General features: G+C 37.9%; 3 protein-coding genes and 1 long non-coding RNA gene across 4 annotated transcripts; 1 reads left to right on the top strand and 3 right to left on the bottom strand.

Moving 5' to 3' along the window:
• Positions 1–1,004: 1,004 nt before the first annotated feature.
• LOC134677574 (zinc finger protein 678-like) lies at positions 1,005–2,399 on the bottom strand. Its single transcript, XM_063536051.1, is given in 1 exon segment — positions 1,005–2,399. A coding segment is annotated over 1 exon segment (741 nt). The 5' UTR covers positions 1,861–2,399; the 3' UTR covers positions 1,005–1,119.
• Positions 2,400–3,733: 1,334 nt separating this feature from the next.
• Positions 3,734–6,634, bottom strand: LOC134677573 (zinc finger protein 678-like). The gene has a single exon (XM_063536049.1). The coding sequence runs from the start codon at positions 6,551–6,553 to the stop codon at positions 5,813–5,815; it is 741 nt and encodes a 246-aa protein (XP_063392119.1). The 5' UTR covers positions 6,554–6,634; the 3' UTR covers positions 3,734–5,812.
• A 65-nt stretch (positions 6,635–6,699) lies between these two features.
• Positions 6,700–25,843, bottom strand: LOC134677567 (zinc finger protein 239-like). Its single transcript, XM_063536044.1, has 3 exons — positions 25,564–25,843; positions 23,052–23,234; positions 6,700–9,147 (listed from the first exon to the last, which is right to left on the bottom strand). Exons 1-3 carry the CDS (start codon positions 25,616–25,618, stop codon positions 8,264–8,266), a joined length of 1,122 nt encoding a protein of 373 aa, XP_063392114.1. The 5' UTR covers positions 25,619–25,843; the 3' UTR covers positions 6,700–8,263.
• Positions 18,062–19,210, top strand: LOC134677697 (uncharacterized). Its single transcript, XR_010100076.1, has 3 exons — positions 18,062–18,486; positions 18,721–18,885; positions 19,100–19,210. It is a non-coding gene; the product is annotated as an uncharacterized LOC134677697 (long non-coding RNA).
• Positions 25,844–26,957: the final 1,114 nt, after the last annotated feature.

Here is a 26,957-nt window from a genome sequence, read left to right as displayed (position 1 = left end):
TGCCAAGCCAAGATGAAAATCATTTGTTAAAAACGAAACGAAACGTAAATAACTTATATGTGGAAAAGATAATGATTTCTGCAAACGATTGCGATTGCCCGGTTATAATAACTTATCATCTCTGATTTTAGTCTTTAGGTATTGTTATAGCGACAACAGAAATACATCATCTGTGAACATTTCAACTGCCTAGCTATCACGATTCATGAGATACAGCTTGGTGAAAGAGATGGCTTTATGACCTGGCTCGCCTCTTAGTTTTGCGGTGAGTATAAATATTATAGTTTCAAAGGCAAATTTTTGACTACGAGGGAGAGAAGGGTATGAAAATCAAATGAAACCCACAGAATAATAGTAATAAATACAACTTTATTACACAATACAGTCACACTAGCTACGATGTTATCAATTATGTATTTTCACTTATTATTATACATTGTTTTACTTGACAGGTGCATTAGTTTGCTAGTAGTACTTGAGTCTCTGAATTGCTTTTGACATACTTCACATTGATATTTTTGCGCCAGTGTGGGCCAGTTTACGTATGTGATTTTAATGGATGCTCAATTCACTTAATCCCTCCTTATCTTACATATTTCATGTTGATAAAGTTTTTTTTCAGTTTATGTTTATATAGAATAGAAACACTTCATTGACAAACTATGTCCAGAAGATGACATTAAATTAGTTTTCACTTTTCGCAAAGACAACGAACTTTGAAGTAAATATGGGATACTATATTACTTAAAGCCGTTGCTGTTAATATGATAAGCTACAAAAAACATTTGAGAATTAAAGGATTTTGATCGAAGGTCATTGGCGTGGGGGAGCCCCTTAAGTAGAATGTAAGTAATCACATGCACGCCCATGGCTGGGCAATGTTCTCGTATAAATGTCATCTTCGGGACATAGTTTGTCAATAAAGTGTTTCTACATGCAAATTATGTCTTAAACTAATTGGTTAGGTACTACTTAGAACTATTAACTATTTATGTGTTATACAATATGATCACCATCGTATTCAAAATATTCCTTAATGTTGTAAAATGCTCGCTGTATTAGTTTGAAAGCAATACTCAAGTCTCTGAATTGTTCTTTATATACTTCGCACTGATATAGTTATTCGCCAATGTGATGTCGTTTATGTGTTTTTAAACTACCCAATTGATAGAAATTTTTTTCGCACACTTCACATTGATATGGTTTCTCACCAGTGTGTAAACGATTGTGTAATTTTAAAGAATTCGAGTGAGTGAATCTTTTTTCACACAGTCCACATTGATACGGTTTTTCGCCAGTGTGGATTCGTTTATGATTTTTATAATGACCCAATTGAGTGAATCTTTTTTCACACAGTTCACATTGAAATGGTTTTTCGCCAGTGTGTAATATTTTATGAATCCTTGCAACACTGGGGTCGCTGAATTGCTTTTGACATACTTCACATTGATATGGTTTTTCGCCAGTGTGTGATCGTTTATGTAATTTTAATCCACCTCATTGGTTAAACTTTTTTTCACACACTTCACATTGGTATGGTTTTTCACCGGTGTGGGATCGTTTATGTGATTTTAATTGACTCGATTGGGTAAACTTTTTTTCACACACTTCACATTGATATGGTTTTTCGCCAGTGTGGCATCGTTTATGTATTTTTACTTGACTCGATTGAGTAAACCTTTTTTGACATATTTCACACTGATATGGTTTTTCGCCGGTGTGGACTCGTGTATGTATGCTTAATTCAACTAATCGTCTAAACTTTTTTTTACATATTTCACATGGATATGATTTTTCACCACTGTGCACTAGTTTATGTTGCTTTACACCACTCAGTGGTGAATTGTGTTCAGTGAGCATTTGCGCGCTCGTGGTCTCGCTTAGCACGTGGTGTGATGTGGCGTCGTCGCAGCGCTCGAGCCGCTCGGTGGAGGCCCGCGCGAGCTGTGTTCCTCCGCGATCCAAAGCCAGCGGACACCCACCTGTGTCAACGAGTGTCCCATCTGTGAAAATGTTATCATATTTTGTATTGCATTTATAATTTACGTTAACGTATTAGTTAGTACTGCCAACTGCCAAGGCACAAATGCCCGCAGTTCGGCGACACCCGAAGCTAGTCGGTATCGACTTAGAGCAATATAAGTCGCAAATTGAAATTAGGTGTAAGTAACTCAATATTTTTGCTCCTAAATGCACGACAACATTGAAACATATCAGGGTGCCAAGCCAAGGTGAAAATCATTTGTTAAAAACGAAACGAAACGTAAATAGCTGATATGTGGAAAAGATAATGTTTTCTGCAAACGATTGCGATTGCCCGGTTATAGTAACTTATCATCTCTGATTTCAGTCTTTAGGTATTGTTATAGCGACAACAGAAATACATCATCTGTGAAAATTTCAACTGCCTAGCTATCACGATTCATGAGACACAGCCTGGTGAAAGAGATGGCTTTATGACCTGGCTCGCCTCTTAGCTTTGCGGTGAGTATAAATATTATAGTTTCAAAGGCAAATTTTTGACTACGAGGGAGAGAAGGGTATGAAAATGAAATAAAACCCACAGAATAATAGTAATAAATACAACTTTATTACACAATACAATCACACTAGCTACTATGTTATCAATTATGTATGTTTACTTATTATTATTATTATATGTTCAGGCATTTGTAAACCACTTGTCTCGATATTCTTAGTCTTTAAGAAGAACCACTGCACTATACTTTTCTCAAAAAGGATTTCTATTGTTTTACTTTTGACAGGTGCATTAGTTTGCTAGTAGTACTTGAGTCTCTGAATTGCTTTTGACATACTTCACATTGATATTTTTTCGCCAGTGTGGGCCAGTTTACTTATGTGATTTTAATGGATGCTCAATTCACCTAATCCCTCGTTTTCTTACATATTTGATGTTGGTAAAGTTTTTTTACCAGTACGTATAAGTTTATGTTTGTATACAATAGAAATACTTTATTGACATATTATGTACTAAGATGACATTAAATATATTTAAAAAGCTTTAAATTACTTTTGTGTTAATTAGTTTTACATTTCCCGAGACGTCAAAGACGAACCCAAATATGTAGATTTCATATGTATATGTAAGATCCATCACAGCACTCGAGTTACGAAAAGTGTTTTTTAGACTGGTCAAAAAAATCATAAAAAAATAAGTATGAATTTTTCTCAAAATCCGGTAGACAAGAATGGAGATGAAAGATTGAAGAACCGATAGCCGTTTGTCTTATAAATCAATCTGTACTGCAAATGTAGGAGATGCGATTCAAAACTTGTCAAAATGGATAAAAACCACAGGTAGCCCCTTAATACCTATATTAACTATACTAACTAACTAGCTACATGCAAATTACGTCTTAAAACTAATTGGTTCTAGAACTAATAGCTATTTAAGTTAGTATCTAAATTAACTAGTTTCGTGACTTAAAAGCTATGGGAGCCCCCCCACGCCAATGACCTTCGATCAAAATCCCTTAATTTTCAAATGTTTTTTGTAGCTTATCATATTAACAGCAACGGCTTTAAGTAATATAGTATCCCATATTTACTTCAAAGTTCGTTGTCTTAATTCATAATTCATTTATTGCATTTATTGTCTTTGAGATATTTGACATCAAATTGAACAATTTTAGGCCAAAAACTGGTTTTCTGGCCATAACTTTTCAGACGACAAAGACCGACCCAAATATGTCGATTTGATATACACTCAGCGTCAAAAAAATCGCACACGCAAGATAAGACTATGGGGCCTTATTTGAAAGGTTATGAAACCCTCTATTGGAAAATGTCGTAAAATGGACGATCTACCCCATACAAAAAGAAAATTTTCAGGAAAAACGAATCGACGTGTATTCAGGTTAAAATTGCAAAGAATAAAAACACTACAAAATCAACAGATACGGAAAAAACAAACTTAAAACTAAACTTAAAACCTAGTGCTGCCTCCTCTTACCCTCCGAGTAGGTTCCATGTGATCAGTAATGACTGTCATGAGTGCCACGGTGCGTTTTTGAGGAAAGTTGTTCCTCTCCTCAATAATGGCCTTTTGAAGTCGAGAGTGGCAGGAGCAGGATCAGGCGACCAAACCCGCCGGTTTAGCTGATCCTAGTGATGTTCGATTGGGTTCAGGTCAGGGCTCCTTGCTGGCCACTCCATTACGGTGATCCCAACCTCCCAAAGTTAGTCTCACACAAACAACGCAGTGTGACAGCGGGCGTTGTCATGCATAAACTGGAAGTTGGGTCCAACAAAACCATCATATGGGAACACATGCTCCTCTTAGAACACCGTTATGTAACGCCGAGCAGTCAGGGGTCCCTGGCTGAGACCACCTTCAGTGCGGGAAATGCACAGGAGATCAGTTTACTCGTCGATCGAAATGCCGCCCCAGAACATGTGAGATCCGACCCCTACGCAGACGATTTTTTCAGTGCAGGCTTGCGTAAATTGCTCTTCCTGCCTCCTATACACCCCCCTGCACCTGTCGTTGGTGTAAAGGCACACCCTCGTCTCGTCGGAAAAGAGGACATTCGTCTATTGTTCAAACGTCCAATCTTCGTGCAGTCGGCAAAATTGCCTCCTGGCTATTCGATGCTATTGCTTTAATCGGGGGCCTGTAGCAGCTCTACGGGGCAACATCCTCTTCTCTTCCGGCTTTCTTCCGATCGTAGAGATGCTTACTGCTGTTTTTTGAGCTGCTTGAAGCTGCTGCTGCAGCTCAACAGCCTCGGAGAAACGGTTCTGCAAAGAGTTCGATACATTGTACCGATGGTCTCTAGCGGAAGAGCAGTGTTGTCTTCCAGGTCCAGGCCTTCTGATGTAACCACCAGTCACCTGGAACCCCAGCAAGACTCGACGCACTCGAAAACCGTTTATGTTAAATCTTTCAACAAATTCTTACTGCCATAGTCTTGTTTGCAGCAGTGCCACCTCTTGAGCTGCTCCTTCTGGACTGGTATCCATGTCCAAGGGTTTTTTCTTGCTGTAACGGTTCATTAGTAACCTCAGTGACCTCTGAAGAGCGAATAAACCATAACTAACCATTATCCTCCATTTTATACCCCTCCCGGATTGCACAACAACGGACCGATTAAAATTGGCTCTCGGTCCTTTTTTAAACAAAACGCCTATGTTCGGCGATAGTTGTTTTTACGGATAATGCCGACTTATCTTTTTAAAGTCCATTAATTGAGCTTTCAAATGATACCAATATTGACAGGGTACAATGCATTAGATAAGAGCTATATTTGCTTGAAACGAATTCATGGCAAGGTGCGATTTTTTTGACGCCGAGTGTATGTAAGATCCTTCACAACAATCGAATTACAAAGTGTTTTTTAGACAATGTTCAAAAGATCATAAAAAAATAAGTATTATTTTTTCTCAAAATCCGGTAGACAAGAATGGAGATGAACGATTGAAGAACCGATAGCCGTTTGTATTATAAATCAATATGTACTACTGCAAATGTAGGAGATGCGATTCAAAACTTGTCAAAACTCGATAAAAACCACAGGTAGCCCCTTAAATACCTATACTAACTAAATAACTACCTATTCTAGCTACATGCAAATTATGTCTTTAACTAATTGGTTAGGTACTACCTCGAACTAATAGCTATTTAAGTTAGTATCTAAATTAACTAGTTTCGTGACTTAAAAGCTATGTGTTATACAATATGATCACTATCGTATTCAAAATATTCCTTAATGTTGTAAAATGCTCGCTGTATTAGCTTGATAGCAATGCTCAAATCTCTGATTTGTTCTTTATATACTTCACACTGATATAGTTATTCGCCAATGTGATGTCGTTTATGTGCTTTTAAACTACCCAATTGAGTGAATTTCTTTTCACATACTTCACATTGATATGGTTTCTCACCAGTGTGGAAACGATTGTGTAATTTTAAAGCACCCGATTGGGTGAATCTTTTTTCACACAGTCCACATTGATACGGTTTTTCGCCAGTGTGGATTCGTTTATGTTTTTTATAATGACCCAATTGAGTGAATCTTTTTTCACACAGTTCACATTGAAATGGTTTTTCGCCAGTGTGTATTAGTTTATGAATCTTTGCAACACTGGAGTCTCTGAATTGCTTTTGACATACTTCACATTGATATGGTTTTTCGCCAGTGTGGGATCGTTTATGTAATTTTAATCCACTCCATTGGTTAAACTTTTTTTCACACACTTCACATTGATATGGTTTTTCACCGGTATGGGATCGTTTATGTGATTTTAATTGACTCGATTGGGCAAACTTTTTTTGACACACTTCACATTGATATGGTTTTTCGCCAGTGTGGCATCGTTTATGTATTTTTACTTGACTCGATTGAGTAAACTTTTTTTTACATATTTCACACTGATATGGTTTTTCGCCGGTGTGGACTCGTGTATGAATGCTTAATTCAGCTAATCGTCTAAACTTTTTTTTACATATTTCACATAGATATGATTTTTCACCACTGCGCACTAGTTTATGTTGCTTTACACCACTCAATGGTGAATTGTGTTCAGTGAGCATTTGCGCGCTCGTGGTCTCGCTTAGCACGTGGTGTGATGTGGCGTCGTCGCAGCGCTCGAGCCGCTCGGTGGAGGCCCGCGCGAGCTGTGTTCCTCCGCGATCCAAAGCCAGCGGACACCCACCTGTGTCAACGAGTGTCCCATCTGTGAAAATGTTATCATATTTTGTATTGCATTTATAATTTACGTTAACGTATTAGTTAGTACTGCCAACTGCCAAGGCACAAATGCCCGCAGTTCGGCGACACCCGAAGCTAGTCGGTATCGACTTAGAGCAATATAAGTCGCAAATTGAAATTAGGTGTAAGTAACTCAATATTTTTGCTCCTAAATGCACGACAACATTGAAACATATCAGGGTGCCAAGCCAAGGTGAAAATCATTTGTTAAAAACGAAACGAAACGTAAATAGCTGATATGTGGAAAAGATAATGTTTTCTGCAAACGATTGCGATTGCCCGGTTATAGTAACTTATCATCTCTGATTTCAGTCTTTAGGTATTGTTATAGCGACAACAGAAATACATCATCTGTGAAAATTTCAACTGCCTAGCTATCACGATTCATGAGATACAGCCTGGTGAAAGAGATGGCTTTATGACCTGGCTCGCCTCTTAGCTTTGCGGTGAGTATAAATATTATAGTTTCAAAGGCAAATTTTTGACTACGAGGGAGAGAAGGGTATGAAAATGAAATAAAACCCACATAATAATAGTAATAAATACAACTTTATTACACAATACAATCACACTAGCTACTATGTTATCAATTATGCATGTTTACTTATTATTATTATTGTATGTTCAGGCATTTGTAAACCACTTGTATTCTTAGTCTTTAAGAAGAACCACTGCACTATACTTTTCTCAAAAAGGATTTCTATTGTTTTACTTTTGACAGGTGCATTAGTTTGCTAGTAGTACTTGAGTCTCTGAATTGCTTTTGACATACTTCACATTGATATTTTTTCGCCAGTGTGGGCCAGTTTACGTATGTGATTTTAATGGATGCTCAATTCACCTAATCCCTCGTTTTCTTACATATTTCATGTTGGTAAAGTTTTTTTTACCAGTACGTATTAGTTTATGTTTGTATACAATAGATACACTTTATTGACATATTATGTACTAAGATTACATTAAATATATTTAAAAAGCTTTAAATAACTTTTATGTTAATTAGTTTTCACACTTCCCGAGACGTCAAAGACGAACCCAAATATGTAGATTTCATATGTATATGTAAGATCCATCACAGCACTCGAGTTACGAAAAGTGTTTTTTAGACTGGTCAAAAAAATCATAAAAAAATAAGTATGAATTTTTCTCAAAATCCGGTAGACAAGAATGGAGATGAAAGATTGAAGAACCGATAGCCGTTTGTCTTATAAATCAATCTGTACTGCAAATGTAGGAGATGCGATTCAAAACTTGTCAAAAATCGATAAAAACCACAGGTAGCCCCTTAATACCTATATTAACTATGCTAGGTACATGCAAATTATGTCTTAAAACTAATTGGTTCTAGAAGTAATAGCTATTTAAGTTAGTGTCTAAATTAACTAGTTTCGTGACTTAAAAGCTATGTGTTATACAACATGATCACCATTGTGTGCAAAATATTCCTTAATGTTGTAGAATGCTCGCTGTATTAGCTTGATAGCAATACTCAAGTCTCTGAATTGTTCTTTATATATTTCACACTGATATAATTATTCGCCAATGTGATGTCGTTTATGTGTTTTTAAGCTACCCAATTGAGTGAATCTTTTTTCACACACTTCACATTGATATGGTTTCTCACCAGTGTGTAAACGATTGTGAAGTTTTAAAGAATTCGAGTTAGTGAATCTTTTTTCACATAGTTCACATTGGTATGGTTTTTCGCCAGTGTGAGATCGTTTATGATTTTTTAAATGAACCAATTGAGTGAATTTTTTTTCACATAGTTCACATTGGTATGGTTTTTCGCCAGTGTGTAATAGTTTATGAATCTTTGCATGACTCGGGTCGCTGAATTGCTTTTGACATACTTCACATTGATATGGTTTTTCGCCAGTGTGGGATCGTTTATGTAATTTTAATCCACCTCTTTGGTTAAACCTTTTTTTACACACTTCACATTGGTATGGTTTTTCACCAGTGTGGGATGGTTTATGTGATTTTAATTGACTCGATTGGGCAAACTTTTTTTGACACACTTCACATTGATATGGTTTTTCGCCAGTGTGGCATCGTTTATGTATTTTTACTTGACTGGATTGAGTAAACCTTTTTTGACATATTTCACACTGATATGGTTTTTCGCCGGTGTGGACTCGTGTATGTATGCGTAATTCAACTAATCTTCTAAACTTTTTTTTACATATTTCACATGGATATGATTTTTCACCACTGTGCACTTGTTTATGTTGTTTTACACCACTCAGTGGTGAATTGTGATCAGTGAGCATTTGCGCGCTCGTGGTCTCGCTTAGCACATGGTGTGATGTGGCGTCGTCGCAGCGCTCGAGCCGCTCGGTGGAGACCCGCGCGAGCTGTGTTCCTCCGCGATCCAAAGCCAGCGGACACCCACCTGTGTCACCGAGTGCCCCATCTGTGAAAATGTTATCATCACACTGAACAGACATCTTACAGCCGTATTCATAAAAAATCCTTAAATGAGGAATGATCAGCTTATTAGCTAATCCACTGTTTAGGCTTAATAAGCCGTTGATAAGAACCATGATTTATAAACGTTTGTTAGGGGTTTCTTAACTAATAAGCAGATTAGACGCGTTATGTTGGCATCTTGGCACATCATAGACAAAAACATGGCTGAACATTAATTTAAAAAAAAAGTTTGACAGCAACACTAGCGGTAAATCGTAAAATGCTGAACAATACGATGTACAATTTTGGCCAGTTTTCTGGGTTATTATATATTAAAATAGCCTCTGCATCACAAAAACATATAAATAATATTGCACGGCTGGAAATTTTACAAAACTTGGTAAGTATAACCACCTATATCATAGGCTGATAAGACATGACACAGACATGTTTCCTTTTTAAAGTTACAAGTACCTAATTATGAGTTCTTTGCAAGCAATATTGATAAACCTATGTGTTATTGGTTATAGTTTCAATATATTGTGAGGTAAAGAGGACGGAGTCAAGAATTGGAGAAATCACAGCAAGAAATCACCGCAAGCCCGCCTGCGCGCCATCGCCACCGTGATACCACGGATTCCAACACATTTTGTTCTGGTGGCGAAACACGAACGATATTGACACTATTCATATCAAATGATCGGTAAAGATAAATCAGGTGAGCAAGGTTTGGTTATTCATTTTTATATTTAGTCTAGAGTGTCCCACTGCTGGGCAAAGGCCTCCCTCTTCCCTTTTCACGTTTTATTCATTACTTAACGTAAAATGTGGTAGTATTTTCATGAACATACACTCGACACCCAAAAAATTACGGCCTCTTCATTTTTAATTTGACATTTGATTTGACTTACTGTCGGTGTTTTCTAGAAGAGCAGAGCTAACTAAGCTAGTTAGGAGCTGTTTATAATTAGAATTAGTGGATAACTTAACATAGCATAACAGAGTGGAACATACTTAACCAACCACGATGGAACCAATTTATCAGTGAAGTGGCGATTTATCTTCAAACCTTTTTTGTTTAGCTTGGGCGCAGAGTTAAGCGCTTATAATATATATGCAACTAGACAGTGACAATGTTTGCAGTGAAACATCTCAGCCAATTGCCGCATTAAAAGGCAAACTGCACAATTCATAATGAGGCAGAAATGTTCATTATTCACAGGAGTGTCGCTGTTGGTAGGTTATGTAATTTAAAACCAACATAGAAATCAATATGATTTTTAACCGACTTCCATTTCATAGAAGGAGGAGGTTCTGTATTCGGTTGTGGCTATTTTTTTTTTCTATGTACGTTCACCGATTACTCCGACATCCGTAGTCCGATTTGAGTAATTCTTTTTTTGATCGAAAGGAGCTACCTCCGAGTTGGTCCCATTTTAATTTGGTTCTGTTCTGATGATGGGATCCATGAGGAATTGAGGGAACTCCTCAATTTTTAAAGGCACATGCATGGTGATTTGAGTGTTTTCTTAAGCAACTCGAGCATTTTCTCCCGAAAACCACCACTTTGATGAAGTAGACCTGATGATGATGATTGTTTTGATGATAATGATGATGATTTTTTAAATGTAGTACGTTCACCGATTACTCCGACATCCGTAGTCCGATTTGAGTAATTCTTTTTTTGTTTGAAAGGAACTACCTCCGAGTTGGTCCCATTTTAATTTGGTTCTGTTCTGATGATGGGATCCATGAGGAATTGAGGGAACTCCTCAATTTTTAAAGGCACATGCATGGTGATTTGGGTGTTTTCTTAAGCAACTCGAGCATTTTCTCCCGAAAACCACCACTTTGATGAAGTAGACCTGATGATGATGATTGTTTTGATGATAATGATGATGATTTTTTAAATGTAGTATGTTCAGCGATTACTTAGGCACCTGTGATCCGAATTGAGTAATTCTTTTTTTGTTTGGAAGGAGTTGCCTCCTAGGTGTTTTCGTATTATTTTTGGTTCTGGTCTGATGATGGAATCCATGAGGAACTGAGGGAACTCCTCAGTTTTTAAAGGCACGTGTAAAGTGATTTCGGTGTTTTCTAAAGTAACTCAAGCATTTGCTTCCGAACACCGCCAATTTGATGTAGTGCAAGTGTAGCCGTACCACGAGTTTGACATTGACATATTCGCTAAGTTAGCGACGCTAACGTCTTCGTAACTAACTTTTTATGCATCTCGCTCGCACTAATATGCCAATACGAGCGAGATGCAAAGAAAGTAAGTTACACACACGCTAGCGAATAAATCAATGTCAAACTCTTGGAAAGCTGGTAAGGCTACTGATCGGGGGTTAGGGTTAGGAGTTAAGGGGTCGGGGATAAAGGGGTCGGGTAATGGTGGTTGTAGGGCTGCTGGTTCAGGGCCGAGGGGTACATGGATCAGGAGTTGATACGCTGTGAGGTAGAGTGATCGGGGGGGTTGAGAGATTGGGTCAGTGGCGGGGCGGAGGATGGATTTAGTGTAGTGACAGGAATTGTAATTTCCCAGACGGACTCGAGAAAATTCCTGATTACATATTTATTAAAGTAGATACACGAATTTAGTGTTAATCATGATGTTGTTTTTCATTCATGCGTCGCGCTCTTAACAATGCGTTAAAACTAAAAATGGAAAAATAAAAACTTTTTACAAAAAAAAGAAAACCGACTTCAAAAAGGATGAAATAAAATATTATCCATTTTAAGTCTATGCGTTACCAACTGATATGTTTGAAGTCGGTGCCAAGCCAAGTAGTAACAATACCCGTCAAATATAATCAGCCTTATGACTATAAATCCCATTAGAACTGTATTAATAACTATTATAAATGTGTAAGTAATTCTGTCTGCCTCTTTGTCACCTTTTTATGGCTATACAACTGAACCGCTTCAGGTGACATTTGGCAAGAAAGTAAATTCCTTGAATTGTTTTATATTATGAAACGTAGTTCTCTGAATAAGGGACGGGAAATAACTTCAGTCCCAATCTCACGCTTGCGTGCCGACTAACATGGTACGGACTGTGCTAAGAAGGTTCGGTGATCGTGTGTTCTGAGGTGTGTTCTTAGGTACATTCGACGTCAAAGATATGGTTACACTTTTGCACCTTACTCCTTTGTAATAAGACGAAAAGTGTAAACATATTTTTAACGTCAACCGTACCTACAGAAAGTACGTTAATTGTCGTCGTGTAAGGCAAACCAACGTACATCCTTATCGATTCGCACCAAAATCATGGTATGCTTCCAAAGTTGGCTTGGCACCGACTTCAAACATATCAGTTGGTAACGCATAGACTTAAAATGGATAATATTTTATTTCATCCTTTTTGAAGTCGGTTTTCTTTTTTTTGTAAAAAGTTTTTATTACATAATCTTCTTATCAATCATAACACACCTGTGTAGGTTAATTATTTGTTTAAAAGTATATTAGCATTTCAATTCATAACTTTGTTATTATTGTATAATTTCATTTTTTCAAATTACAATTGCCGGTAAGGAACAGTGTAGGTACGCTAGGTACAAGTAATATGTAACTATGAACAAAACAGACATGTATGTAATTCTTAAGTTTTGCTGTGAGATAGCTATGGTATTGACAAACTACAACAGAATCTCTGCCTGGATATGGAGATCCATTATTCCATATAGTTGCCACAACAATATGGAAATTATTCCATATCGCCATATCCATTAGGATGTTGTACTTAAACTAAAAATAAAAGATGATATAGGTTGATTCAATGAATATATTAATTGAAACTGTGTTCTTTTCAGGTTGCGAGTATTCCATCAGCTATTGTCCGGAGCTGGCTACACAATCTGGTGGCCACACTGTTCTGGCATCTAACCAGCCAGCAAATGAAGTTGGTTGTACTGAAATAAAGAAAAAATATTAACTAGTTTGATGATTGTTAAATGTAATAAAATTGTTTTATTTAAGTGGGTTGTTTGATTTCCCTAAATTAGCACATGAAATATGTTTATATGTTATAATAAAAATATCAGTTTAAAATACATGAACTTGTTTTATTTATCTATCACAATGTCAAAAATTAACTCTGCTCAGTGTGGACTTCACACAGAACTCAGCATTCAGTGCAGTGGCAGCGTTGACAGTGCATAGAAATCCAACCAAAGTAGGCCAACCATAGTTTATTTTGATAGGTATATTATATTTTAGTGATAATGATACCTACAAATTGGAATATGATATGTCCCACAATAAAGGTACCTATATACCTGCCCATATTATTCAATTAAGTATCTTCAGTATTGCTGATATTGCTGTGCCCTTACAGGGTCCTATGTAATATGTGCACAATTAATACCTTTTAGTTAGAGTTTGAGAATACCGTAATCTTATAATAAATCAACGTTTTATGGCAGGTAATGAGTATGTAAGAAAAGTAGGTATACTCACTTCTTTGCGCTGTAGTAGTTTTCATTCTTTTATGATAGGTATATAGGTTGGTGAGGTGCTTTATCCGACGCCGGTGCCCCAGTCGTGAAGGCCCAACAACTCCTAGCAAAGGCGCAATATCTAGGTTTCCCGCTATTTACGCACTATATCTAGGTATGTAATGGTTTATTTACACATATTAAACCACTCATTTATTAAATTTAGAGGTTTTTTAAACAAAAAGAACCCAAATCACTAAATTACGATACAAGTCTCATCGACGTTTGCACGAATTTGTGAAATGCTGTCTTGTCAAAATCAGCTGTTTTGTGACCGCCATCTTGTATTTTAGGGATAATAAGCAGATAAAGAAGGGTCCACGGCTCCGTAACTTTCCGAGGATTTAATAAAGAGATGATCAACTGTTTAGCGATAATAAACGTTTATGAATCACGTTTTGTGACATCCGGTTATCAGCAACTGATGATCAATGCTCTAACTGTTTATGAATACGGCTGTTAGTAGTTATTGTGGCAAAATAAATTGATTGACAAAATGAAATATCGACATGTCTGTTATCGATGTTACCTTAAGGTGGATGTCTAGGGCTGTCCTGCCGACTAACCACCAAAAAATGGCGAGACTGTACACAATTTTCGAATTATCACTATCGTTTCCAAAACCCAAACATTTTTAAGACGTGTAGATATTAACCGACGACAACAAAAAATATGACGTCTAAATCGAAATATATTTACACTAAACAGTGTCTCATTTCATCATAAATCTGTAAAAACTGCAAAATATTGCAATATGTTGCATTCACGCACACTTATGTACTTAAAGTCAGTGTGAAATGTCAGCAGATTCGTAATGTTACAGCAAAGCAAACTAGAGGGCGCAGCGGATGAAATGTTTATTGTTGAAAAAAGATTGGAAATTAAATTTAAATTCTTGTTTGAGCAACGATTGAGACTTTGACAAGGCACTTAGAACCAACTGATATTTTCAGACATTCATTGTCATGTGCTCGTGGCACCCGTGTTCTCTGTTTTGAAAAAAAAAATGCAGATAGTAGCTAAGATACAGGGTTCAAATCCCGACGATGCCAATTTGTTTTTTATTTTACATTTTTAACATTCTCTTTTGAATTATTTTAAGCGTATGTTATTCTTCGAAATTATACTTTCTTGAGTTATATTATAAAATATGTATTTATATAACATTCACTCAGTCGTATTTTTAGTCGCTATTGGCGACAGGTTTCGGGCCCGTCGAGGATCCTTCCTCAGGCTCGAGTGCTCGCGCATTATTATTATCAATTGAGTGAGAGAGTCGCGAATGCTTCTAGTTATGAGGCTAATTAGGATAGCGGAATACATAAGAAGTCAACTATCGACGAAATAAAATAAAGGTTTCCTAAATTGTATTGAAATGATAGGTAATATGTATATAAAAAAGTCGAATACTACATACTTAAAAAAATAAGGCTAATAAAATTACCAAAAATATGAAATAAAATAAATTAAAAACGAAACATAGGGAGTCTTGGCCGGGTCGGGATTGGAACTCAAATCATGGTAATCTGTTACTTAGTCATATTACAATCTATAATTGGAGCCACGGGGCTGTTTTAACATATTAACACATGACGGCGAAACATGCCAACTTATTCGCACAATGCCATTACTGTCAAAATTGACAAGTTTTATAATATATTTTCTATTATTGGCTACTTGTAGACAAACGTAAAGGTTACGAGCACGTTGCCGTTTTGAAGCGGAATGGCAACGTAGCGCGTAACTGGGAATGCGTCATTTTTTCTTATGATTAAAAATTTACTTTTTTCATATTTCAAAATGGTTAAATTACCGAAAGAAAAATCGAATGGTCCATTAGAGTATGTAACGTGTTCTTCTCTCACTCTCACTGACCGTAAGCGTGACCGAGATGCATGTGCGTACTCGGGATCGTGGATGTCATGGTTTTTAATGTTTATTTTGTTGTGTGCGTTTTAATAGAGTCGGACCAAGAAAACTCTGCAGCGGATTTTATAGCCCACGCAGTGCAAGTGTCATTCATACGTCATCATTTCGTAGAAGTTTGACGTTTAAAATAACACGTGCACTGCGTGGGCTATCAAATCCGCTGCAGACTTTTAATGGACTGACTCTAATAAAAAAGTAATCGCTGTGTTCCCTCAGACATAATATTGTTCATTTTTAGAAATAATTTTCATAATCTTTAATATTTGTGCAAAATATATTACTATTTTATAAACTGCATTTTAAACTCATGTTCATGATTTTTTTTTCTATCAAGCAACAGTCATAAACTCAACTCAGGAGCGCTGAAGTTAAATAATAAAGATATTATGTACCAGTTTGTAATTGGTTTGCGTTCTTAAAATTTATCGGTAATTTACAGCAAGTAGAACTTACATTTTTTAGTGTTCCGTACAAAACTTTGTTCACGGAACACTTATTAATCAGTTACAGACTTATCGATGTTGATTTTTCTCACTTGTTTATGCTTCCAAAACGTATACAGGGCGTCCCACAGCTATGCCACATGGAGGGTAAGTACCCTGAATATTGTAGATAGAACATTTTGCTGAAAGAAGACATTATTTTAATTTAAAAAACAATTTAAACTGCATTCATAGATTTTTAAATAATTACATGGTTGAAGGTTTCTTTTTATTACCGACACTATGTTATTTAGCAAAAAATAATCCTTATGATGAAGCCTTTCGATCGGGATGAAAAAGCTACAGGGTGTTTTTTTTTCTCGTGTAGCGGGTTCGATTCCCGGTTCAACCATGTAATTATTTAAAAATCATGAATGCAGTTTAAATTGTTTTTAAAATTAATATAATGTCTTCTTTCAGTAACATGTTCCATCTACAATATTCAGGGTACTTTCCCTCCATGTGGCATAGCTGTGGGACGCCCTGTATATTGTGGCGTCTCCTCTAGCTGTCACTGCCAACGACGTGCCATAATGATCTAACAGATGGCGTTAGGGAGCTTAGAACGCTCAAACTGCTGAGAAGATACTACGTCTAGAACGCAATTAGTATGAGACCTGCTTACGGAGTTATAATGGTAGTTTCTATATATATAACTTCCGACCAACTTTCAATGGACTTCGGTCCCCAAGCATAACACCCGCCTGGAGAGAGTGCTCTCTACCTTCTACAATGTCTTTATCATGTTTTGTATTGCCATTGTAATTTACGTGAACGTATTAGTTAGTATTGTCAGGGTACAAATATCCACAGTTCGGGGACACCCGAAAGCTAGTCGAGATCGATTTAGAGCGATGTAAGTCCCAATTTGCGACTCGCAAATTGGAATTAAATGTAATTCAGAAATCACAACTTTTATATTTCCGCTCCTAAATGCACGACAACATCAAAACACATCAGGGTGCCTAGCCAAGATGATAATCATTTGTAGAAAACGAAACAAGACGCTCAGATAATCGTCAATAACTATAATATGTGGAAAAGATAGCGTTTTCTGCAAACGATTGTGTCCCCGGGCATTTTCACTTAATTGAACACCTTTAACGGCCGGTTAGCAATCGTTACAAAACTGACGCTCAATGTCAAATCCCATACATTTTGTCAGGAATGTAACGGTTAGACGTTACTGAAACACGACTTAAGTCGCGCTTAACTTTTTTTTTTTTTTTTTTTAATTATGGCTTTTACTCCTTGCTAAATTTAGCAAGGTGGATTCTGCCAATGTCGAGGTATAGACTTTTGACTTGTGAGACGAGAATGTTCGGTAAAATTTTGATTTTTGTGGAAGGATAGACGGGAACCTAAAACAAACAAATTATTATGGACATCACAGACAAATACATGACATGACACAATTAACATACAATAGTACCAACATTAGTGAAAAAGAGCGGAAAGCGGATGACAGATTGTTAAGGCAAGCAACATAGCGGATAAAATGGAGGAAAAAACGTAGAAATTGAAATATATAGATAGATAGAAATAATAGTAATAGTAAGACGAGCAGTAAGACTTAAAGTTTTATATTATGCTCCTGTACATACTTAATAAGGATAGAAGTTAGGGGCGGGTTCATTAGAGTGAGAAGTGAGTAAAAATTAATGGGTCGTGGAATATTTGAAGGTAACACATCGTACAAAGAGTAATTGAATCTCGGACAAGAGAAGAAAATGTGATCTACGGTGCCTTCGTCTAACCCACATTCGCACAGTGACGTATCCCGGACCCGTATCTTGGCAAGGAATACAGGTGTACAAACTGGCCCCAAGCGTAAGCGGCAAATTGTAGACGTGACCCATTTAGGGTATGCTCGGAATTTGAAAAACCATGGTTTACGTGGAATATTGGGTTGAATGTGGCCATAGTGTTTTCCTACCTCCAATCTGGTAGAATTCCAGAGATTTTGCCACGTGTTAAACATATCAGTCTGTGCATGGCTTAGAAGGTCAGAGCTGTATATCCTGTCGTGGCCTGGTGAACCCATCTCAATAGCTCTCTTTGCCCATAAGTCTGCAGACTCGTTTCCAGGAATGCCACAATGGCCTGGGATCCATCCGAGTACTATTTTTAATCCCTTTGATTCACATTTTCTTAATAAGGTTTTGATCTGAAGTATCAAGGGGAATTTTGCCTTCATTTTAAACTGGTTGCCCATAATAGCTTGCAGGCAACTCCTGCTATCTGTAAAAATGATCATTTTTGCTATATTGTGAGAGTCAGCGTATGCTACAGCTTCCAAGATGGCAACAGCCTCGCCTGTGAAAATGGATGATTGAGGAGGACATTTAAACATCAAGACAATGTTATATTTTGGAATCACCACTGCTGCTCCAACACAATTTGCAGGATCATTTTTTGATGCGTCAGTAAACACAGGTAAGTAGCCTTCCCATTTTTCTAAAAGTTTTTTAAATTTGCTGTTAGCTCCCGGGTCATTTTTAAATATTCCAAGATCAAAAATAACACTAGGGGTGTAGATTAAAGTTTCAAATTTTGTTTCAAATAAGGGGTTTGTTCCTGATTTATATAATATGGGGTTTATACGGTTTAATTTAGAATAAGAAATAATGATTTTTGGAAACTCCTTATGAATCCAATATGGGTTTTCAGTGACCAATGAAGCAAGAGCCTGCAAGCGTGTAATCAGCAAGTGATTGGAGTTGGAGATAGCTCTTATGAGGAACCTGTCAGCAAGATATTGTCTACGCAGCACCAGAGGAGGCTCCACACATTCTACTTGCATGGCATTTTTTGGGGAAGATCTCATGGCACCAAGTATGATTCTTAAACATTTAGCTTGTATTAAATCTAACTTTTGTAAGGATTCCTTATTACATGGTTCTAATATAAAGGATCCATAGTCCATGTGGCTGCGAATAATTGCATTATAAAGTAGCTTCTGACAATATGGATGAGAACCCCACCAAACTCCTGATAGAGCTCGCAAAATGTTGATCCCTTTTTCACACTTGTCCTGTATGTATTTCAGATGAGGTTTTCCACTCATTTTCCGATCCAGGATGATACCCAGGAATTTGGTTGACTCTTTATTGGGAATGCTTTCTTCACCATAATGAACATCTGCAGTTGGCATGTTCCTTTTGCGACTGAAGGTTACAGCACAGCTCTTGGAGGGTGACAAAGACAGACCATGCTCTTCAAGCCAATCCTTCAGGTAACTCAGGCCCATGTTCAACCTTGCAGACGCCGTATCAACAGATTTTGCGGAAGTGTAGAGGATTAGATCATCTGCATACTGTAGAATGTTACAAAAGGGAAGCACAGATTGCTCTAAATCATATGTATATATGCTGTAAAGAATTGGACTGAGAACAGATCCTTGAGGAAGGCCCTGCCACAGTGTACGAGGAGAAAGATAAGAGCTGCCATCACGGATTTTGATGGTTCTTCCTATGAATAGATTGGAGACAATTTGTACAATCTTCACGGCAATGCTCAGATGTAGCATTTTTGCTCTGAGCACCGGAAGAAGGACATTGTCATAAGCTGCCGAAATATCAAGAAAACATCCTAGTAGGTCCTCATTGTTGGAAAGCGACAGTCTGATATCCGTGGTTAGTATGTTTAAGCTGTCCATAGTGCTCCTACCTTTTCGAAACCCGAATTGGGTGTTTGCTAACATTCCCCTGCTCTCGACGTACCACTCCAGCCTATTCTTTACTAGGTGCTCAAGTATCTTGCCCATCGTAGTGGAGAGCGCAATCGGTCGGTACGAGCTGGCCTCTTGGGGATTTTTAGTTGGTTTCAATATTGGGATGACAATTTGAGTTTTCCAATCTTCCGGGATATCTCCTGAGTCAAACACGTGATTTAGAATGCCAAGAAAGTATTCCTGTGAGAATGAGCTCAGTTCAGTTATAAAACAGTAAGGAATACCATCTTCTCCCGGTGAAGTGTTGCGCAGTCCATCCAAAGCTATTTTGAGCTCCGCAACCGAAAATGGTTCGTCAAAGGTGGTTGATGGAGGAGGGAGTGGTGGTGACACTACACAAGATAATTCTGGGGCAGTTGGGGGTGCCAGTTTGTCAGCAAAGTCCAAAAGCCAAGATGACCTGTCAGAAGAACATATGATATCCGGTTTAAAGGACCCTCTGAACCGCCTTATATTTTTCCACACAACTGATGGGGGAGTTCTAGGGGACAAACTCTCACAGAACCCTTTCCAACCCTTTTTCTTAGTTTTGGACAATAAGCGTTTAGTGCGGGCCGAGGTTTTCCTGAAATTGATGAAGTCCTCTATGTCACCAGATTCATTAAATTTATGTTCAGCTTCATCTCTCTCTTTCACGGCAGCTGTGCAGTCAGCATTCCACCATGGAGGTGAAAGGATTTTATCCTTTTTGTTTTTTTTCCGGGGGATAAACTTATCAGCTGCTTCTAAAAGTAAATTTTTGAATTTTGAGTAATTTTCCCTATTGTCATTTAAGGTAGAGTCCCATTCTTTAATTTTTGTTTCGACATAAAGTGAAAATTTCGACCAGTCAGCTGATTGTATTCTGTATTTCAAAAGCGGTTCAGGAGACGGGGATGGAAGAACAGATGAGGGCTTGGATATAATAATGGGAAAGTGATCGCTGCCATAGGACTGACGAAGCACAGTCCAAGATAACAATGAGGCCAAATTAGGGGAGCAAGCTGACAAGTCGGGAACGGACTGTGGGTTCTGGCCAGGATAGACTCGATGTGTGGGCGATCCGTCGTTTATAATGCAAACGTTGATTTCATCGAAGATTTCTAACAAGAGTGACGAAAACCCATCTGAATGGTATGATCCCCACGAAATGTTGTGTGAATTAAAATCGCCTAAAACTATATGAGGAGGAGGGACAGAGTTTAGGATAGAAGATAATTCAGGAATAAGGTCAAGGTCAGGGTGAGGTATATATATTGAAATGAAATTAATGCCCATAACCTTAGCGGCTACGGCATTAATTTCATTTCCATGAGGAGGGAGGGGAATTTGAGAGAAGGGGTAGGATTGCTTGATCAAAAAAGCGCATCCCGCACGTCCATCGATGCGGTCATCTCGAAGGCATGAGAAGCCCGGGAGTCTAAACTGAGACCCGGGCCTCAGCCACGTCTCCGAGACGGCCGCGACAGACACAGAATGTTCGTTGATCAGCTGGATGAGATCTGGTTTTTTAGGAATAATACTCCGGCTATTCCATTGAAGAAATGTGGCCTGGCGGTCCATGGTGGTGAGGGAAGGAAAGTTTTTCTACTAGGGTCAACATTAAAGGTGCAACGTCGTTCGGTAATATATCACTCCATTTTGCGATGATATTAGTTAACAGTTTAAGGAGGAGCTCCATGAGGTCCTCATTAGGAGTTTCTCTGGTGTATGAGTTATTGAGGGCTTGTCCGTTGGGGATTTGGGATGGAGGGGGTCGGACTATATTGTTATGGGCTTGTTGGTCATAACCTGGGGATAAGGAAGGTCTTGATCGAGGTGACAAAAATACTGTCTTGCGGTGAGAGGTTCTGGGAGGGGTAGAAGATAAATCTGTTAAGTCAACGGGAGATTGTGATGGGGGGGAAAATTCTCTGGGGCCAAACATTATATTTGCAACGTCCGCATAGGGTCTACGAGTTACAACTGGGACTTGTGTGGATGCTTCAGCATATGAAATATTTCTTTCAGACATTATCAGTTTGATGGACTTTTGTCGGTGATGTTCTGGGCAGTTTCTGTCAGTGGCATAGTGTCGGGCAGTGCAAAAAATACAGGATATGTGTTCGGGAGCTACATTACACCCATCACCCGGGTGCTTCTGGGCACATTTGTAGCAGCGGGCATCTGAGCGACATTGAGTCTGGATGTGTCCAAATCTAAGGCATTTTCGGCATTGAATTGTTGGCAGTAGGTATACCTCCACCACTAGAGAGGTATAATAAGCAAATATTCTAGATGGCAAAGTTTGACCTTCAAAAGTAACTACTACAGTCTGGGTTGGAACCCAGGATGGAGAGCCATCCTCCTTGGTCACTTTCCTTTGTAGTCGACGCGCTTTCAAAATCCTACCTTTACCTTCTATTAAATTTGTACCCTTAACAAAATCAATCATGGACCAATCTGTTGGAACTCCTCGAACTAGACCCATACGAGATATGTTGTACGTTGGTATGTTTGCTGATAGCTTGTGTTTATCTAGCATGGGGTTTTTTAAGATAGAGTTGGCATCAACGGCTTTATTGAATGTAACTGACACTCTATTGCGACCTACAGATTTTATCCCGTCCTTCTTAATATTTGTGACATTTGCCTGTGTTAAGAGCATACCTACGTAGATGGCTTTCAATGTTGACCTGGAGTCAGTAGAAGATTCCTTTGAGATGTGTACCACAAATGGGCCATCGTCGTCTGCATTGTATCCTCGACCTTCTGTGTCAAGATCCGGGTGTTTGTACAAAAGTGGGTTAGCATTCTCATCGATTTGTTTATCTACGTGGGGGTTGGTGACATCCTCATTTACTATTGTTACCTGTTCCGAGATCTCTTTGTGGACGTCGGTTGTAATTTTTTTAAGAGCCGGTTCTTGTGGACTACTGACCGGTGATAAGTCTAATGTTTGCAAGTTTCTTTTTCTAGAATTATTTTCAATGTCCATACCAACCATAACATTAGAATTACCATCGGTCTCGTCAGGCGGCTTTTCCTTCTCATTCCCCTCCATTGGCCCTAAGGCCAAAAAGGCCTTACCCTAGCTTTGTATCCGAACAAATGTATTAATAACCTAACTTATGTAAATAAACCTCAACCAAGTTAATAAATAAGGATGAAATTTATAAAGGATGTTATTTATAAAGGAAAATAACCTAAAAATGAACAGACTCACACGGCGCTTCTGTCAAAAGTCCCGCGCTTAACTTGTAAAAGTTAAATGGAAATGCCAAAACCCCTCCCCTCCCCAGTGACTTACCGCGCACCACGAGGCCAACGTCGGGGCGGTGCGGGCGCTCCGGCCCCAGCACGAGCTCGTCCTTGACCACGTGGTCGGCATACAGCTCGCTCAGCGCAGCCTCGGTCGTTTCGGCACTGTCGTCGTACACTGGCTCATCCTTCACACGTTGCATCTCTTCTTTCACTTCCTTTTTGACAAGACCTGACAAAAAGAGTTATTTTTATCAGACTAATAATTAAACTGTAAGTATTACGTTTGTACTAATGAGATAGAGGTTCCTACAGTTATCAGAAATAAAACGTTGCATTTAAAAAAAAAACCGGCCAAGTGCGAGTCGGACTCGCGCAAGAAAAGATTCTGTACCATAGTAAAAAAACGGCACAAAATTCACATTTGTTGTATGGGAGCCCCACTTACCATAGTTACCATATTTATTATATTTTGTTTTTAGTATGTGTTGTTATAGCGATAACAGAAATACATCATCTGTGAAAATTTCAACTGCCTAGCAGTCACGGTTCATAAAATACAGCCTGGTGACAGACATACAGCGGAGTCTTAGTAATAGGGTCCCGTTTTTACCATTTGAGTACGGAACCCTAAAAACCGGTGCCAAACCACGTCTAATATAAGGTTCCGTACCTTCATACGATACAAAAATCCATACAAGCAAAAGGGCGAATGTTCGCTGCACTTACATAGTTTTACTAAAAAGTTAAATATGTGTGAAAACCCTCATTAATGGCGCAACCGACCTCAATAATGGCTTTACTTAAAATAATTTTCGTAGAACTATTATTTTAGCTTCTTTTAAGTAGTTTTTAACCCTTTGACCGCCGTTGTCCGGTATAGAAGACAACGATAGAACGATACGCTGGCGCCGTCGTCTTGTATACAAGACACAAATTCAACCACTGAGTTAATGTGAAAATAATAAAAATTGCAATTTCATTTACACTCGTGTTCATATTTAAGGTCTTTGTTTTTTCATTTATTTGCTTTTTAAGCCGCTATATAAATCCCTTCTTTTATAATAAGGCATTTAAAAAAATTGCTCCAATTTTCAACATTTTTCATGTTCCTCGTCGCCGTTGTCTTGTATAAAAGACAGCTAGGGATGGGAATGTTAACTCGATATGGGAATTTTTAAAGTAAATATAAAGTCAGAAATATGATTTTATCTAAGTATTTGAACACTTGTTAATCGCCAATTTTTTTCAACGAATAGTAGGTAACTACTTACTAGAATACGTAGAACGAAAGTCAGATAGGCATAACTATATTTAAAGTTCAGGTAGCTTCTTTAGCTCTATAAAGTAGAGTCAGACAAGTAAATTTGCCATTGTAGATTGTGGACTATTTAATTGCAGAAGAGATAAATAAAAAAAATAATTGATGTTATTTTATAGCTTAGTGGGAAGGGATACACCGCAGCGACCGCTTCGCACAAGTGTGGTACAGGGACATACCTGTTTATCAGACTTTACTTTTATTGTTATAACATTGAAGTTAATGTGTAATTTTTTTGTAACAAGTCGTTGAACGTTTTTTTGATAAGAGTTTACCTATAGATTAATGTAAACCAAACTGAAATTATAATGATAGATTCTAATTCCGGAATAATATCTTCACTCATTAAAAATTCAACCCACGTGTAATTTTCACTAAAACAGTTCCGGTATATTGACTTTATCGACACATGATGCGCAGCTTTAACGTTACGCCAATAAAGTTTACGTACCGACAAGCGCTTACGCCGTTGACCTAGAGACTATTATTACTTGATCCGCGCGGAAACAGTCCTTGTCGGTCTGCATTGCGGGCAGTCCATGGGCGCCGTTGTCTTGTATAAAAGACTTCTCGTACAGCCTAGTGCGGCGATATCACGTCTTGAATCGACATTGTTTAGTGGTTGTTTTTTATGTTAAATCCCTATATTTTAAACATTTTCGGGTGTAAAACATATGTTTAATTTTGGCAATTTGGAATGAAATTAAAACAGGATAAGAACAAAGCTAAATTAAAAAGATTTTTACCATAATATTGTAAATATCGATATCACTATTTGCAATCCCTAAACTTTTTATTAGTTGTTTACTTAAAATTTGCTCTGGCGTGTGAGTGAGCGTCTTTGCGGACTAGGTCCGGCGGCCAAAAGGTTAATTACACATATTCATAGAAGTTTGATGTTTGAAATACCACTTTCAAAACCACACAAGCAATCAAACACTGCTTTAAAAATCGCTGAGAAATTAGCTTGGCCTGACTTTAACCTATCTTATCTATCGAAATGTTTTACTCAATTTATTCTACATACATCACTGGCTCAGTGACCCAAAGAGGATCTTGGCCTCTGACACAAGAGAGCGCCGCTCTGCCCTATTCTGCGCCACTTCACGCCAGTTGGGTATTCCGAGGGCGGACAGGTCTCAATTTATTCTAATATAAACTAACCGCTATTATATTACACACTACTGAAAGTACTGCATGTACTGTGGTAATATTAAAGTGGAAATGTCTCAAAACTCACCATCCATGAGGTCCCAGTCGGGTTCCACCTTGATCCACTGCCCACAGCCCGCCATCGTCCACAGTCCCAACTATAAACAACACACCAACGAATAGCCTACGATTAAATGTTTAGTTTATAAACTAATCGCTACACTAGTCACACCTTTACACAACGACGACTGGATGATGAATGGAATGGTAAGTTTAGTAATCTGTGAAATGAAATGACCACGCACCACGCCAAAGCCCGGGAGGGAGGGTGTTATCTATGTTCGCATATTTTGTTTTGTCGCCCGCGATAAGACCATGTTCGCATCTTTTGTTTTGTTTTATACAATGGAAACGTCTTTCTCTGGCAAGCGTGTTATTTTTCTTTATTAAATTGACACGACGCATGTCATTGCTACATTATTTAAAGTTGTATGTGGTTATCCAACCACATTTGAAATCATAGGGTAAGAAAAACACTCGTAAGAAGAATAAATAGAGATACTTACAGATATAAAACTAAATTAAATGATAAAACATACGTAGAAGGGTTTCCCGCATACCTACCGGTTTATTTTGTCGCGACCGAAATAAACTATGTTTCTTTCATGCACCCCACTTGATCTTAAGTAAATATATTAAAAGAGAACTTCGAATAATAATAACCTTCGAAAATAAATATAATAGTTTCAAAGGCAAAGATTTGACTCCTCAGACAACATTTAACAACTGAAGACGTCTTACACAGATAAGGCATCTCCAGTTGTAAAATGCTCTAAGGATATAACTCAGTTGCAAGAGCGGTCATACCGGTGTTGCAAAGGATCACAAGTTACTTGCCTGAAGCGAATATAAAAGAACCCGGGCAACGCTAGAAAGCCGATGACTGATTTTCACGGTCATACCCTAATAAATTCTTGTTTTTTCTAGGTACACACAGGGGATAAACCCTACAAGTGCAAAATCTGCAACAAAACCTTGAACCTAATCCGGTTCCTTGTCTACAAACATCAAGTACATGCACATGAAGGTCAAGCCTCCGCCACGGCGCCGGCGCGGGCTCGCTGCCAGCGGAGTATAGATTATAGTAAAATCAGGGTGCATAGCCAACATGCCACTCGTTTATGCTCCGTAATTATTGTTGATCAAACTTGAACGACATGATTTGGACTTTTCACGCGGTTTTCAACCTTACAATATTGTTGTTAAAAGTTAAAATTACATTTTGCTGTTTTTCTTAAATAGGTAATAATAAAAACAATATTATAGTCCGACAAGAAAGTGTAAAAAAATATAGAGGGCGCCACTTCCTACGTAAGCGTCTCATTTTTGACGTAAAATGTTATTAACATGGCAACAATTTAGTATGGAATTTTTTTAGTTCCATTTTACTTCATTTCTTCTATTTTATATCGCAACGCTCAT

Source organism: Cydia fagiglandana, chromosome 26, assembly GCF_963556715.1.
Source record: "Cydia fagiglandana chromosome 26, ilCydFagi1.1, whole genome shotgun sequence".
Lineage (NCBI taxonomy): Eukaryota > Metazoa > Arthropoda > Insecta > Lepidoptera > Tortricidae > Cydia > Cydia fagiglandana.
The sequence above is the reverse complement of the archived record's forward strand: the minus strand, read 5'-3'. Positions and strand labels throughout refer to the sequence as shown.